The following is a 14,869-nucleotide window of genomic DNA, read 5'->3' as shown; positions in this document are numbered from 1 at the left end:
CTGCAGGCAGAGTGCTAACCTCACTGATTTTACCATCAGAAAATCAGTCCTCTTTACCAGCTGGTGTTAATCCAGTTAGAGTATAAAAACAATTTCTGTATAAATCAGAAATAGCATCAAACGGCAATAAATTCTTAACACTTATGACATCTGGCTCCTAATGATCTAATACACAGTCTTCAGATTCAGACTCCACTGTTTACTTTCACTTCATGTCACAGAGTTAGAATTTGACAAGCAAAGTTTTTGTCCCTAGTGAAGTGATCTGTTGAGTGGATCCACAGCACCTCTACACTGAAAGAAGTGAAGTGATAGCACAGGAAGTAGTAAGAAATAAAAACACCCAGAGCAGGCTGTTACAGGAAAATAATCAACTAAACTCTTCTTACTACTCTCTCCACTACCATTCTTAAAGCTAGACGGCCTTTCGATTTCATAAAATCTGTGAAATTTACAGTGGTGCTTGAAAGTTTGTGAACCCTTTAGAATTTTCTATATTTCTGCATAAATATGACCTAAAACAACATCAGATTTTCACACAAGTCCTAAAAGTAGATAAAGAGAACCCAGTTAAACAAATGAGACAAAAATATTATACTTGGTCATTTATTTATTGAGGAAAAGGATCCAATATTACATATCTGTGAGTGGCAAAAGTATGTGAAACTCTAGGATTAGCAGTTCATTTGAAGGTGAAATAAGAGTCAGGTGTTTTCAATCAATGGGATGACAATCAGGTGTGAGTGGGCACCCTGTTTTATTTAAAGAACAGGGATCTATCAAAGTCTGATCTTCACAACACATGTTTGTGGAAGTGTATCATGGCACGAACAAAGGAGATTTCTGAGGACCTCAGAAAAAGCGTTGTTGATGCTCATCAGGCTGGAAAAGGTTACAAAACCATCTCTAAAGAGTTTGGACTCCACTAATCCCCAGTCAGACAGATTGTGTACAAATGGAGGAAATTCAAGACCATTGTTACCCTCCCCAGGAGTGGTCGACCAACAAAGATCACTCCAAGAGTAAGGCGTGTAATAGTCAGTGAGGTCACAAAGGACCCCAGGGTAACTTCTAAGCAACTGAAGGCCTCTCTCACATTGGCTAATGTTAACGTTCATGAGTCCACCATCAGGAGAACACTGAACAACAATAGTGTGCATGGTAGGGTTGCAAGGAGAAAGCCACTGCGCTCCAAAAAGAACATTCCTGCTCCTCTGCAGTTTGCTAAAGATCACGTGGACAAGCCAGAAGGCTATTGGAGAAATATTTTGTGGATGGATGAGACCAAAACAGAATTTTTTGGTTTAAATGAGAAGCATTATGTTTGGAGAAAGGAAAACACTGCATTCCAGCATAAGTACCTTATCCCATCTGTGAAACATGGTGGTGGTAGTATCATGGTTTGGGCCTGTTTTGCTGCATCTGGGCCAGGACAGCTTGCCATCATTGATGGAACAATGAATTCTGAATTATACCAACGAATTCTAAAGGAAAATGTCAGGACATCTGTCCATGAACTGAATCTCAAGAGAAGGTGGGTCACGCAGCATGACAACAACCCTAAGCACACAAGTTGTTCTACCAAAGAATGGTTAAAGAAGAATAAAGTTAATGTTTTGGAATGGCCAAGTCAAAGTCCTGACCTTAATCCAATGGAAATGTTGTGGACGGACCTGAAGCGAGCAGTTCATGTGAGGAAACCCACCAACATCCCAGAGTTGAAGCTGTTCTGTACGGAGGAATGGGCTAAAATTCCTCCAAGCCGGTGTGCAGGACTGATCAACAGTTACTGGAAACGTTTAGTTGCAGTTATTGCTGCACAAGGGGGTCACACCAGATACTGAAAGCAAAGGTTCACATACTTTTGCCACTCACAGATATGTAATATTGGATCATTTTCCTCAATAAATAAATGACCAAGTATAATATTTTTGTCTCATTTGTTTAACTGAGTTCTCCTTATCTACTTTTAGGACTTGTGTGAAAATCTGATGATGTTTTAGGTCATATTTATGCAGAAATATAGAAAATTCTAAAGGGTTCACAAACTTTCAAGCACCACTGTAGTTCCCTCTGAAATTTGGTCATTGTGATATATGTTTATTTCTGTAATATCTCACAAAATATCAGGCCATTCTGTGGCTGGGAAGTTATTTAATTTGAGGGGATTCCTGAGCAAATAATGTGCATGAAATCGCTCGCTTTGCGCAGGCAAGCAGACAGAGGAAATCTGTGTGAGCATGCGCAGGGTTAGCTTCTTCTTCTTCTTCTTCTTCTTTTTTTCTTCTTTAAGGTTTTACAGCAGCTGGCATCCAGTGTTGCATTACCGCCGTCTACAGGTTTACCTTGACCGTGCACTGACAGTTACATCATTCTGTTGCTAAACGAACAGCTGATCACACCGAGGTGCTCACTGACCACCGATATTTATTAGTTTGGTCCTGCGTCTCCTTTCCTTCACAACATAACGTCTTTTCTTCTTGTTTTCCGTTACTGTAGTTGGTCTTTCACGTTTCAGTCGCACACTCACGTCCTCCATTTTTCTCTCCTGTTTCAAATTTGTATCCCACAATGCCTTGCATGAACGGGGAAAGCCCACCACATGATGCTTGACATAGTATCTTGAATTGGGTCATGTTGAAGCAGGAAAAAATAGCGGAGAATTTAGGGCCACATGGCCCTAAATTCATTAATTGTTCTTTTAAAAAAAAACTAATAAAATTAGAAGTCTGTGATTCGAATTCAGTAGCTTTCGGTCCACTAAACAAAAATAATTGGGTGTCAGGGAAAATTATTTTTATGACCTACACTTGAAAAATCTGCAAGGCAGTCTAGCTTTAAAGTGCAGCGGGAAAAAATGTTTCAAAATTCAAAAATGCTGCTAATCGCACAATGAGTAAAGTCCTCACTAAGTTTGCTTGCTAATGTTTGAGGAAAATTTTAAATTTCATGTGCTAAATGCAAGTCAGTGACCAATGCACCGATTTTGCTCACAATTTGTTCTGACCTCTTCATGAACATAAAACCCCCTTTATGAAGATGCCTGTGTTTACACTGCAGTGTTTAATGGTGAGTGAGTCACAGCAACGCTCTGAGGAACGACACACACTTCCTCTCTACATCTCATCTCACATCATCTCTCCCAGGATTAATAATCATTACTCCCACATCTCCAGCTACCGGCCAACACTCGTTTTCTCTCTCTCTCTCACACACACACACACACACACACACACACACACACACACACACACACACACACTACTGTTGTGCTCTTCTTTTTCATACTGTTATACATATATAAGGAATAAAACACTCTGTGTTGTGCTGTTATAGGAAAATAATCAGTGATGGGGGGAATGAAGCAGAGTTACTTTTCCCATAACAAAACATCCACAAGTGATTTATGTATTTCTCTTAAACCACAGTAGTTTCCCAAAGATGACATTTTTTTATTTATTAAAGAGCAAAAATACTTTTATCTGTTTATAGTTACATTTAACATAGAGAAACAAGTTAGTTCCTATTCTCACTTACGTTACAGTACAGCAGCTATAGCTATACTCTCAAAGCTTTTGCAAAGTGATGACACTGAAGCCTCCTTACATAATTGTTAAATAAACCTGATTACCTTCTTACAGAAAACCTCTTACACACATTTTTTTTATCGGCCTGTTTACATGGCACATCTGCTGTACAAGTCCCTCTGAATGAGTTGTTACTATAGAAACGACCAGAGACAAAGACACTCCTGAAGAATTCGAGCTCCAGCTTCTTCGGGTTGCTTCTGAAAAGCCTAATAGCCGAATTCCACCTGAACTCTGAACTCTCTGAGGAACCTTCAGGAAATTAGCAATAGCGCTACAAAAACCATACATGCTTTATCATGTCTAGGACCCAGTCGCTGTGAGGTTAATGACCTTGTGTTGGAGGACTCACCTTGGGGCCAGGTAATCCAGGAGAGCCAGGAATCCCAGGAGGACCACGAGGACCCTGCAGGAGAAAGAGAGAGAGAGAGAGAGAGAGAGAGAGAGAGAGAGAGAGAGAAAAAGAGATGATTACTCATCTCGTCCATATGACATCATCCTCAGACAAGCACAGACAGATGGAGACATGCAGCAGTACACAATATACACAGCGTATAAATCATATACAGCACAACAAGCTGGAAAATTAAATTGCACTGGAAATTCGTGTTTCCTTTGTAGACAGAAAAATTGCAAATGTGGGCAATGTACTGACACTACACCCTCGATCTAATACTAACATTCGGGTTAAACGTAGAAAATATAGTCATACTTCCACAGTCTGAAGTTATCTCAGATCATTATCTCATTCAAACTATGTCTGAGTAATAATATATGCACCTCACCACGCTACTGTATTAAATGTACATTCACGTCAACTACTGCACAGAGCTTTATAAATGATCTCCCAGAGTTATCTACTTTGACTGGGTCACTGTCAGCCCCTGCAGAACTTGATCAAGCAACTGAATGCTTAGAGTCAACGTTCCACCATACTTTAGATAATGTAGCTCCTTTTAAAAGGAAAATGGTCAGAGACAAAAAATTAGCACCCTGGTTTAATGATGACACTCGCACTTTAAAACAGACCACTCGAAAATTGGAACGTACAGTGGAGGAAATAATTAATAATTTGATCCCTTGCTGATTTTGTAAGTTTGCCCACTGGCAAAGATATGAACAGTCTATAATTTTAAGGGTAGGTTTATTTTAACAGTGAGAGATAGAATATCAAAAAGAAAATCCAGAAAATCACATTTTATAAAATATATAAACTGATTTGCATTTCGTTGAGTGAAATAAGTATTTGATCCCCTACCAACCATTAAGAGTTCTGGCTCCCACAGACCAGTTAGACACTCCTAATCAACTCGTTACCTGCATTAAAGACAGCTGTCTTAAACTGACACCTGTATAAAAGACATCTGTCCACAGAATCAATCAGACTCCAACCTCTCCAACATGGGTAAGACCAAAGAGCCGTCTAAGGATGTCAGGGACAAGATTGTAGAGCTGCACAAGGCTGGACTGGGCTACAAAACCATAAGCAAGAAGCTGGGTGAGAAGGAGACAACTGTTGGTGCAATAGTTCAAAAATGGAAGAAATACAAAATGACCATCAATCGACCCCAGTCTGGGGCCCCACGCAAAAGCTCACCTCGTGGGGTATCAATGATCACGAGAAAGGTGAGAGATCAGCCTAGAACTACACGGGAGGAGCTTGTGAATGATCTTAAGGCAGCTGGGACCACAGTCACCAAGAAAACCATTGGTAACACATTACGCCATAATGGATTAAAATCCTGCAGTGCCCCCAAGGTCCCCCTGCTCAAGAAGGCACATGTGCAGGCCCGTCTGAAGTTTGCCAATGAACACCTGAATGATTCTGAGAGTGACTGGGAGAAGGTGCTGTGGTCAGATGAGACCAAAATCAAGCTCTTTGGCATTAACTCAACTCGCCGTGTTTGGAGGAAGAAAAATGCTGACTATGACCCAAAGAACACCATCCCCACTGTCAAGCATGGAGGTGGAAACATGCTTTGGGGGTGTTTCTCTGCTAAGGGCACAGGACTACTTCACTGCATCAACGGAAGAATGGATGCGGCCATGTACCGTAAAATCCTGAGTGGCAACCTCCTTCCCTCTGCCAGGACACTGAAAATGGGTCGTGGATGGGTCTTCCAGCACGACAATGACCCAAAACATACAGCCAAGGCAACAAAGGAGTGGCTCAAGAAGAAGCACATTAAGGTCATGGAGTGGTCTAGCCAGTCTCTGGACCTTAATCCCATAGAAAACCTATGGAGGAAGCTGAAGCTCTGAGTTGCGAAGCGACAGCCTCAAAACCTTAATGATCTAGAGATGATCTGCAAAGAGGAGTGGACCAAAATTCCTCCTGACATGTGCGCAAACCTGGTCATCAACTACAACCCTGATTCCAAAAAAAGTTGGGACAAAGAACAAATTGCAAATAAAAATGGAATGCAATAATTTACAAATCTCAAAAACTGATATTGTATTCACAGTAGAACATAGACAACATATCAAATGTCGAAAGTGAGACATTTTGAAATTTCATGCCAAATATTGGCTCATTTGAAATTTCATGACAGCAACACATCTCAAAAAAGTTGGGACGGGGCAATAAGAGGCTGGAATAGTTAAAGGTACAAAAAAGGAACAGCTGGAGGACCAAATTGCAACTCATTAGGTCAATTGGCAATAGGTCATTAACATGACTGGGTATAAAAAGAGCATCTTGGAGTGGTAGCGGCTCTCAGAAGTAAAGATGGCAAGAGGATCACCAATCCCCCTAATTCTGCGCCGACAAATAGTGGAGCAATATCAGAAAGGAGTTCGACAGTGTAAAATTGCAAAGAGTTTGAACATATCATCTACAGTGCATATCATCAAAAGATTCAGAGAATCTGGAAGAATCTCTGTGCGTAAGGGTCAAGGCCGGAAAACCATACTGGGTGCCCGTGATCTTCGGGCCCTTAGACGGCACTGCATCACATACAGGCATGCTTCTGTATTGGAAATCACAAAATGGGCTCAGGAATATTTCCAGAGAACATTATCTGTGAACACAATTCACCGTGCCATCCGCCGTTGCCAGCTAAAACTCTATAGTTCAAAGAAGAAGCCGTATCTAAACATGATCCAGAAGCACAGACGTCTTCTCTGGGCCAAGGCTCATTTAAAATGGACTGTGGCAAAGTGGAAAACTGTTCTGTGGTCAGACGAATCGAAATTTGAAGTTCTTTATGGAAATCAGGGTCGCCGTGTCATTCGGACTAAAGAGGAGAAGGACAACCCGAGTTGTTATCAGCGCTCAGTTCAGAAGCCTGCATCTCTGATGGTATGGGGTTGCATTAGTGCGTGTGGCATGGGCAGCTTACACATCTGGAAAGACACCATCAATGCTGAAAGGTATATCCAGGTTCTAGAGCAACATATGCTCCCATCCAGACGACGTCTCTTTCAGGGAAGACCTTGCATTTTCCAACATGACAATGCCAAACCACATACTGCATCAATTACAGCATCATGGCTGCGTAGAAGAAGGGTCCGGGTACTGAACTGGCCAGCCTGCAGTCCAGATCTTTCACCCATAGAAAACATTTGGCGCATCATAAAACGGAAGATATGACAAAAAAGACCTAAGACAGTTGAGCAACTAGAATCCTACATTAGACAAGAATGGGTTAACATTCCTATCCCTAAACTTGAGCAACTTGTCTCTTCAGTCCCCAGACGTTTACAGACTGTTGTAAAGAGAAAAGGGGATGTCTCACAGTGGTAAACATGGCCTTGTCCCAACTTTTTTGAGATGTGTTGTTGTCATGAAATTTAAAATCACCTAATTTTTGTCTTTAAATGATACATTTTCTCAATTTAAACATTTGATATGTCATCTATGTTCTATTCTGAATAAAATATGAAATTTTGGAAACTTCCACATCATTGCATTCTGTTTTTATTTAAAATTTGTACTTTGTCCCAACTTTTTTGGAATCGGGGTTGTACAAGAAACGTCTGACCGCTGTGCTTGCCAACAAGGGTTTTGCCACCAAATACTAAGTCTTGTTTGCTAGAGGGTTCAAATACTTATTTCACTCAAAGAAATGCAAAATCACTTTATATCTTTTATATGAAGTTATTTTCTGGATTTTCTTTTTGATGTTTTGTCTCTCACAGTTAAAATAAACTTACCATTAAAATTATAGAATGTTCATTTCTTTGTCAGTGAACAAACTTACAAAATCAGCAAAGGATCAAATAATTATTTCCTCCACTCTAAATGGCGTCAAACAAAATTGGTAGCGTTCAAATTAGCATGGAAGGAGAGCTTCCTGAAGTATAGAAAAGCTCCTAGTGCTCGATCAACATATCTCTCCTCCTTAATAGAAGATAACATAAATAATCCTAGATTCCTATTTAATACTGTAGCAAAATTAACCAGGAATAAGTCCACTATAGACACATGCACACCTGGAGTATGTAGTAGCAACAACTTCATGAATTTTTTTTAATGACAAAATTGAGAATATCTGACAAAAAATTCAAACTACTAATTTAAGGTCAGACAATAGCCTAGGTCACAACCGGACGTACGATTTTTTGGCCGTGCGATTTTTGGCATTTCCCAAATCGCTGCAGATTTTTTTGTTCGTGAAGAAAGACGCATGTTGGCCGTAAGTTTGTCTTGCAACCTGAAAAAAACGTAAACGCCCGTAGAGTTTGTTTGACATGACAAAGAACCTCTGCGGCCGGTCTGCGGCCAGTCTACGGCTCGAAAATCAGCACGTCACACGCGCGCCCTCCGTGCGTTTCACGCGCGCCCTCCGTGCGTTTCTTGCGTATTTTGCACGTAGACCGGCCGTAGGAGCACGTACGGCCGGTTGTGACCGAGGCTAATGTAAGTGACCCTGTAGTTAACAATATAACTGCATCAGATCAGCAATTAGAATTTTTTACTCCCCTTAGAGAAATTGAATTACTTTCATTAATCTCCGCATCAAAATCCTCAACTTGTGTACTAGATCCCTTACTAGATCATTACAGATAATACCTGAAGTAACTGAACCGCTTCTAAAAATAATAAATTTTTCTCTTAGGATTGGCTATGTACCCATAGCCAATTACTTACAGTAATGCTTTTATGGCTGAGGACTACAGTTGACTTGCTAACTTCAGGACTGCAGTTGTCACGAACAGTTTTGCACTCAAGTTTCCATCAATGAAGAGTTTATAACATCAATGAAACTGACTTCATGTTAAAACTGTTAATGTTATAGTCATGTTGTCTGCTGTTGCCCAAATGAGGATGGGTTCCCTTTTGAGTCTGATTCCTCTCGAGGTTTCTTCCCCATGTCGTCTGAGGGAGTTTTTCCTTGCCACCATCGCCACAGGCTTGCTCATTGTGGATAGATTAGGGATAAAATTAGCTCATGTTTTAAGTCATTCAAATTCTGTAAAGCTGCATTGTGACAATGTTTATTGTTAAAAGCGCTATACAAATAAACTTGACTTGACTTGACTGCATGGGACACTGCAACCTATGCAACATGTAGTAAAATGCAACATATTCTAAAGCAAATGGAGGAGGATTTCAAGATCATCATGAATCAGTGCGGTCCAACATGAACTCCTCCACAGTCATCAGTTCAGACATATGACATTGACCATAACTAACACCCCCACCCCTAAGTTACATGTCAATCCTGAGACACCAATGAGATGCTGACCTCTTCTGCTCCTCGGACCTGCCTGATCCATCCTGATGCCCTACATCTGGCTGGAGTCTCATCACATTGCTCCTGTGGAGGACAGCCCCATATGGACAGCCAAAAGACACACTTGGAAGATGGCTCTGGACCCTTACAGCAATACATTTATGCCCAAGGACGACAATTAACTTGCTAACTTTCAGACTGCAGTTGTCATGAACGGTTTTACACCCAAGTTTCCATCAATGAACAGTTTATAACTTCAACCAAACAGACTTCATGTTAAAACTATAATGAATTTCCTGGTTTCACACTTATACTGTACTTTGTGACTATATAGGACACAGTTATAGAAGCGAATTATTTATAATCACGTTGTCTGTTATCACCCAAATGAGGATGGGTTCCTCTCGAGGTTTCTTCCTCATGTTGTCTGAGGGAGTTTTTTTCTTGCCACCGTCGCCACAGGCTTGCTCATTGGGGATAAATTAGGGCTAAAATTAGCTCATGTTTAAAGTCTTTAATTTTCTGTAAAGCTGCTTTGCGACAATGTCTGTTGTTAAAAGCGCAATACAAATAAACTTGACTTTATTTGACTTGATGCCACCAAAAAGTGCCAGCCAAGCACATACTGTGCTTATTGTTTCCTGTGTAAACACATACATCTTATAGGCATATTAGAATTGAAAATTAGACTTTATAGGTGGGAATGTGAGTGTGAATGGATGTTCGTCTCTGTGTTAGCCCTGTGATAGATTGGTGACCCCGTGTCTCGCCTGAAGTCATTTGAGATTGGCTCCAGCTTCCCCTGACGGATAAGGGATATAGATAATGGATGGATGGATGGATGGATGGATGGGTGGTTAGACTTACTGGACTCAAAAAACTTATTAGCTTCTTCCTCAGAGGAAGTGAAGAAAAGACACATGGAAAGGAAATATGGCCAAGAAGAGTACAAGGGAAAAAAACATATTTATGGAATAAGATGCATCACTCTAAAGAGACTTTCAGAAACTTGGTTACTGATGATGTACGGTACACAGCCACATTCACTGTATAACACAACAGTGATTACACAATAAATTACACTTAATTACAATATTTTCACACATTTTTTGGGCTTTTTTTCTATTGGACAGGACAGTGTAGAGACAGGAAATGAGCGGGAGAGAGAGACGGGGAGGGATCGGGAAATGACCTCAGGCCGGAATCAAACCCGGGTCCCCGGATTTATGGTATGGCGCCTTATCCACCTGAGCCACGACGCCCCCATATTTTCACACATTTGAAGGTTTTACAATGTTTTAACCTAAACATGAACCTACTCATCACCAGACTTCTCCATTTTCAGTGCAAGACACATTCATTGACTCATTATTATTATTATTAGGTCCAGGGTTCCTGGTTCAGTCCTGAGCTTGTGATACTGTTAATGTTCTCCATTATGTCCAGGCTGGTTTCTTCCAAATTCCCCGGTTTCCTTCCATCTCTCAAAAACATGCAAGAAGACTTGAGCTGCACTAAATCACCTCTAGGTATGGAGGAGTGTGTGAAAGTGTGTGCATGGTGCCTTGTGATGGACTGGTATCCCATTCAGGGTGAATTCTCCTGCCTTGTTCCCTGTGATCCCGGGATTGACTCTGGATTCACCATGACCCTGACCAGGATAAAGTGCTTATTGAAGTTAAATAAATGGTGTTTATTTTCTGTCATTTATTACCGCCGTCAACAGTGTTGGAAAAAGGTTATGTTTTCAGCTCCGTTTGTTTGTTTATTTGTCTACTCACAATGTAACTCAAAAAGCAGTGAATGGATTTTGATGAAATTTTGAGGAAAGGTGAGCCATGGGCCAAGGAACAATTGATTAGATTTTGATGCAAATACAGATATGTATGAGGATCCAGGATTTTTTTTTGTCTGTTCCCAATGTAACTCAAAAAGTAGTGAATGGATTTTGATAAAATTTGGTGGACAGCCTTAGTATTATCCTAGGTTCAAGTGATTTGATTTTGAGGTTGTTAAGATGTGGCTTGGCATAGATATGCACTCTGCCATGTGCCCTTCTAGTTGCTTTTTTGTTTTTTGGAAGAGGTGGAGCTTATGTTGCATTAAAAATAAATAAATAAATAAATAAATAAATAAATAAAAGATTTCCATGTAATAGACACCTGCACATCTGCTTTCTTTAAAGGAACAGTCCACCGTACTTCCATAATGAAATATGCTCTTATCTGAATTGAGACGAGCTGCTCCGTACCTCTCCGAGCTTTGCGCGACCTCCCAGTCAGTCAGACGCAGTCAGACGTGCTGTCACTCCTGTTAGCAATGTAGCTAGGCTCAGCATGGCCAATGGTATTTTTTGGGGCTGTAGTTAGATGCGACCAAACTCTTCCACGTTTTTCCTGTTTACATAGGTTTATATGACCAGTGACATGAAACAAGTTCATCTCATCTCATCTCATCTCATCATCTCTAGCCGCTTTATCCTTCTACAAGGTCGCAGGCAAGCTGGAGCCTATCCCAGCTGACTACGGGCGAAAGGCGGGGTACACCCTGGACAAGTCGCCAGGTCATCACAGGGCTGACACATAGACACAGACAACCATTCACACTCACATTCACACCTACGGTCAATTTAGAGTCACCAGTTAACCTAACCTGCATGTCTTTGGACTGTGGGGGAAACCGGAGCTGAAACAAGTTCAGTTACACAAATTGAAATGTAGCGATTTTCTATGCTATGGAAAGTCCGCACTATAATGACAGGCGTACTAACACCTTCTGCGCGCTTCGGCAGCGCATTGATATCTGAGCTCCGTATCAATGCGCTGCCGAAGCGCGCAGAAGGTGTTAGTACGCCTGTCATTATAGTGCGGACTTTCCATAGCATAGAAAATCGCTACATTTCAATTTGTGTAACTGAACTTGTTTCATGTCACTGGTCATATAAACCTATGTAAACAAGAAAAACGCGGAAGAGTTTGGTCGCATCTAACTACAGCCCCAAAAAATACCATTGGCCATGCTGAGCCTAGCTACATTGCTAACAGGAGTGACAGCGCGTCTGACTGAGTCTGACTGACTGGGAGGTCGCGCAAAGCTCAGAGAGGTACGGAGCAGCTCGTCTCAATTCAGATAAGAGCATATTTCATTATAGACCAGCCTTTCGGACTGATAAAACTCTCAAACCATGAAGGGTTCTCTTTGGGGTATGTATAATGTTCGGTTGTACCTCACTAGCAGCATTTATTGAAGAAAATGCATTTATACTGAACATCACACGGCAGATCAGCGGGTTTCCAAAGGGTTTTTTTGGGGGGTAATGTTTCCTGATATCAGGTTTTATTTAACTAATCATTCATTTATCACTCGGACCGTTATTCGCCCACGAATCCCCCACGAGAGTGCTGCTCGGCGCCAATTCCCAATATTCAGATAGATTTTTTTTTTCTCGATAAAGTTTAGCTGGTGCAATATACGTCCTCAGAAATAAGACATTCTGAGATTTGATATTGTTGTACAGTGTGGTAGACTTAGTCTAGACTCTTACCTTCTCACCAAGCTTGATTTGGATTCCGATTTTCCTGCTGTAAACCCTCGACATGTTATCCACCTCTTTACAGTGGTGCTTGAAAGTTTGTGAACCCTTTAGAATTTTCTATATTTCTGCATAAATGTGACAAACATCATCAGATTTTCACACAAGTCCTAAAAGTAGATAAAGAGAACCCAGTTAAACAAATTAGACAAAAATATTATACTTGGTCATTTATTTACTGAGGAAAATATTACATATCTGTGAGTGGCAAAAGTATGTGAACCTTTGCTTTCAGTATCTGGTGTGACCCCCTTGTGCAGCAATAACTGCAACTAAACGTTTCCGGTAACTGTTGATCAGTCCTGCACACCAGCTTGGAGGAATTTTAGCCCATTCCTCCGTACAGAACAGCTTCAACTCTGGGATGTTGGTGGGTTTCCTCACATGAACTGCTCACTTCAGGTCCTTCCACAACATTTCGATTGGATTAAGGTCAGGACTTTGACTTGGCCATTCCAAAATGTTAACTTTATTCTTCTTTAACCATTCTTTGGTAGAACGACTTGTGTGCTTAGGGTTGTTGTCTTGCTGCATGACCCACCTTCTCTTGAGATTCAGTTCATGGACAGATGTCCTGACGTTTTCCTTTGCAATTCGCTGGTATAATTCAGAATTCATTGTTCCATCAATGATGGTAAGCCGTCCTGGCCCAGATGCAGCAAAACAAGCCCAAGCCATGATACTACCACCACCATGTTTCACAGATGGGATAAGGTTCTTATACTGGAATGCAGTGTTTTCCTTTTTCCAAACATAGTGCTTCTCATTTAAACCAAAAAGTTCTATGTTGGTCTCATCCTTCCGCAAAACATTTTTCCAATAGCCTTCTGGCTTGTCCATGCGATCTTTAGCAAACTGCAGACGAGCAGCAATGTTCTTTTTGGGGAGCAGTGGCTTTCTTCTTGCAACCCTGCCATGCATTGTTGTTCAGTGTTCTCCTGATGGTGGACTCATGAACATTAGCCAATGTGAGAGGGGCCTTCAGTTGCTTAGAAGTTACCCTGGGGTCCTTTGTAATCTTGCCGACTATTACACACCTTGCTATTGGAGTGATCTTTGTTGGTCAACCACTCCTGGGGAGGGTAACAATGGTCTTGAATTTCCTCCATTTGTACACAATCTGTCTGACTGTGGATTGGTGGAGTCCAAACTCTTTAGAGATGGTTTTGTAAACTTTTCCAGCCTGATGAGCGTCAGCAATGCTTTTTCTGAGGTCCTCAGAAATCTCCTTTGTTCATGCCATGATACACTTTCACAAACATGTGTTGTGAAGATCAGACTTTGATAGATCCCTGTTCTTTAAATAAAACAGGGTGCCCACTCACACCTGATTGTCATCCCATTGATTGAAAACACCTGACTCTAATTTCACCTTCAAATTAACTGCTAATCCTAGAGTTTCACATACTTTTGCCACCCACAGATATGTAATATTGGATCATTTTCCTCAATAAATAAATGACCAAGTACAATATTTTTGTCTCATTTGTTTAACTGGGTTCTCTTTATCTACTTTTAGGACTTGTTTGAAAATCCGATGATGTTTTAGGTCATATTTATGCAGAAATATCGAAAATTCTAAAGGGTTCACAAACTTTCAAGCGCCACTGTAAATCACCAATTTCATTGTCTTCCACAACAGAGCACGGCAAAATCGCTCCTCTCACCGAACTCTCACATAGAATTAATCTGACATTCGTCATATCGCTCAACTACCAACCCCAGCTATCCCCCGCAATGCATTGCGGTAAACAAGTGATGACATAGTTATGCGTGGGGGCTATTTCTGATGCTTTCTTCCAAGCTTTATTTTTCTCTATATTTTTCTATACGCATTTAAGGAGAGGGTGTGAATGACAGAATAAAATTAACTTTGTCTCGTAGTGAGGAACCATAGTATAGTTGTAAGCAGGGCAACATCTTAACAGGGTCCTTGCCTAATTTGCATCGAATTGAGAAAATCTTAATTTACCTCTATGTTGAACATTGCTGAATATGGCGAATGAGGAAAA

The 14,869-nt window shown here is 40.9% G+C and overlaps 1 protein-coding gene across 1 annotated transcript in view; it reads right to left on the bottom strand.

Annotated features, from left to right (window-relative positions):
- LOC132896734 (collagen alpha-1(XXIV) chain) overlaps positions 1-14,869 on the bottom strand; it is a 286,940-nt gene that overhangs the window by 183,964 nt on the left and 88,107 nt on the right. The window contains exon 5 of the mRNA XM_060937767.1: positions 3,940-3,993. Coding sequence (XP_060793750.1) covers positions 3,940-3,993 — 54 coding nt within the window. The remainder of the gene's footprint in view (positions 1-3,939; positions 3,994-14,869) is intronic.

The sequence above is a fragment of the Neoarius graeffei genome, chromosome 13, assembly GCF_027579695.1.
Source record: "Neoarius graeffei isolate fNeoGra1 chromosome 13, fNeoGra1.pri, whole genome shotgun sequence".
Lineage (NCBI taxonomy): Eukaryota > Metazoa > Chordata > Actinopteri > Siluriformes > Ariidae > Neoarius > Neoarius graeffei.
The sequence above is the reverse complement of the archived record's forward strand: the minus strand, read 5'-3'. Positions and strand labels throughout refer to the sequence as shown.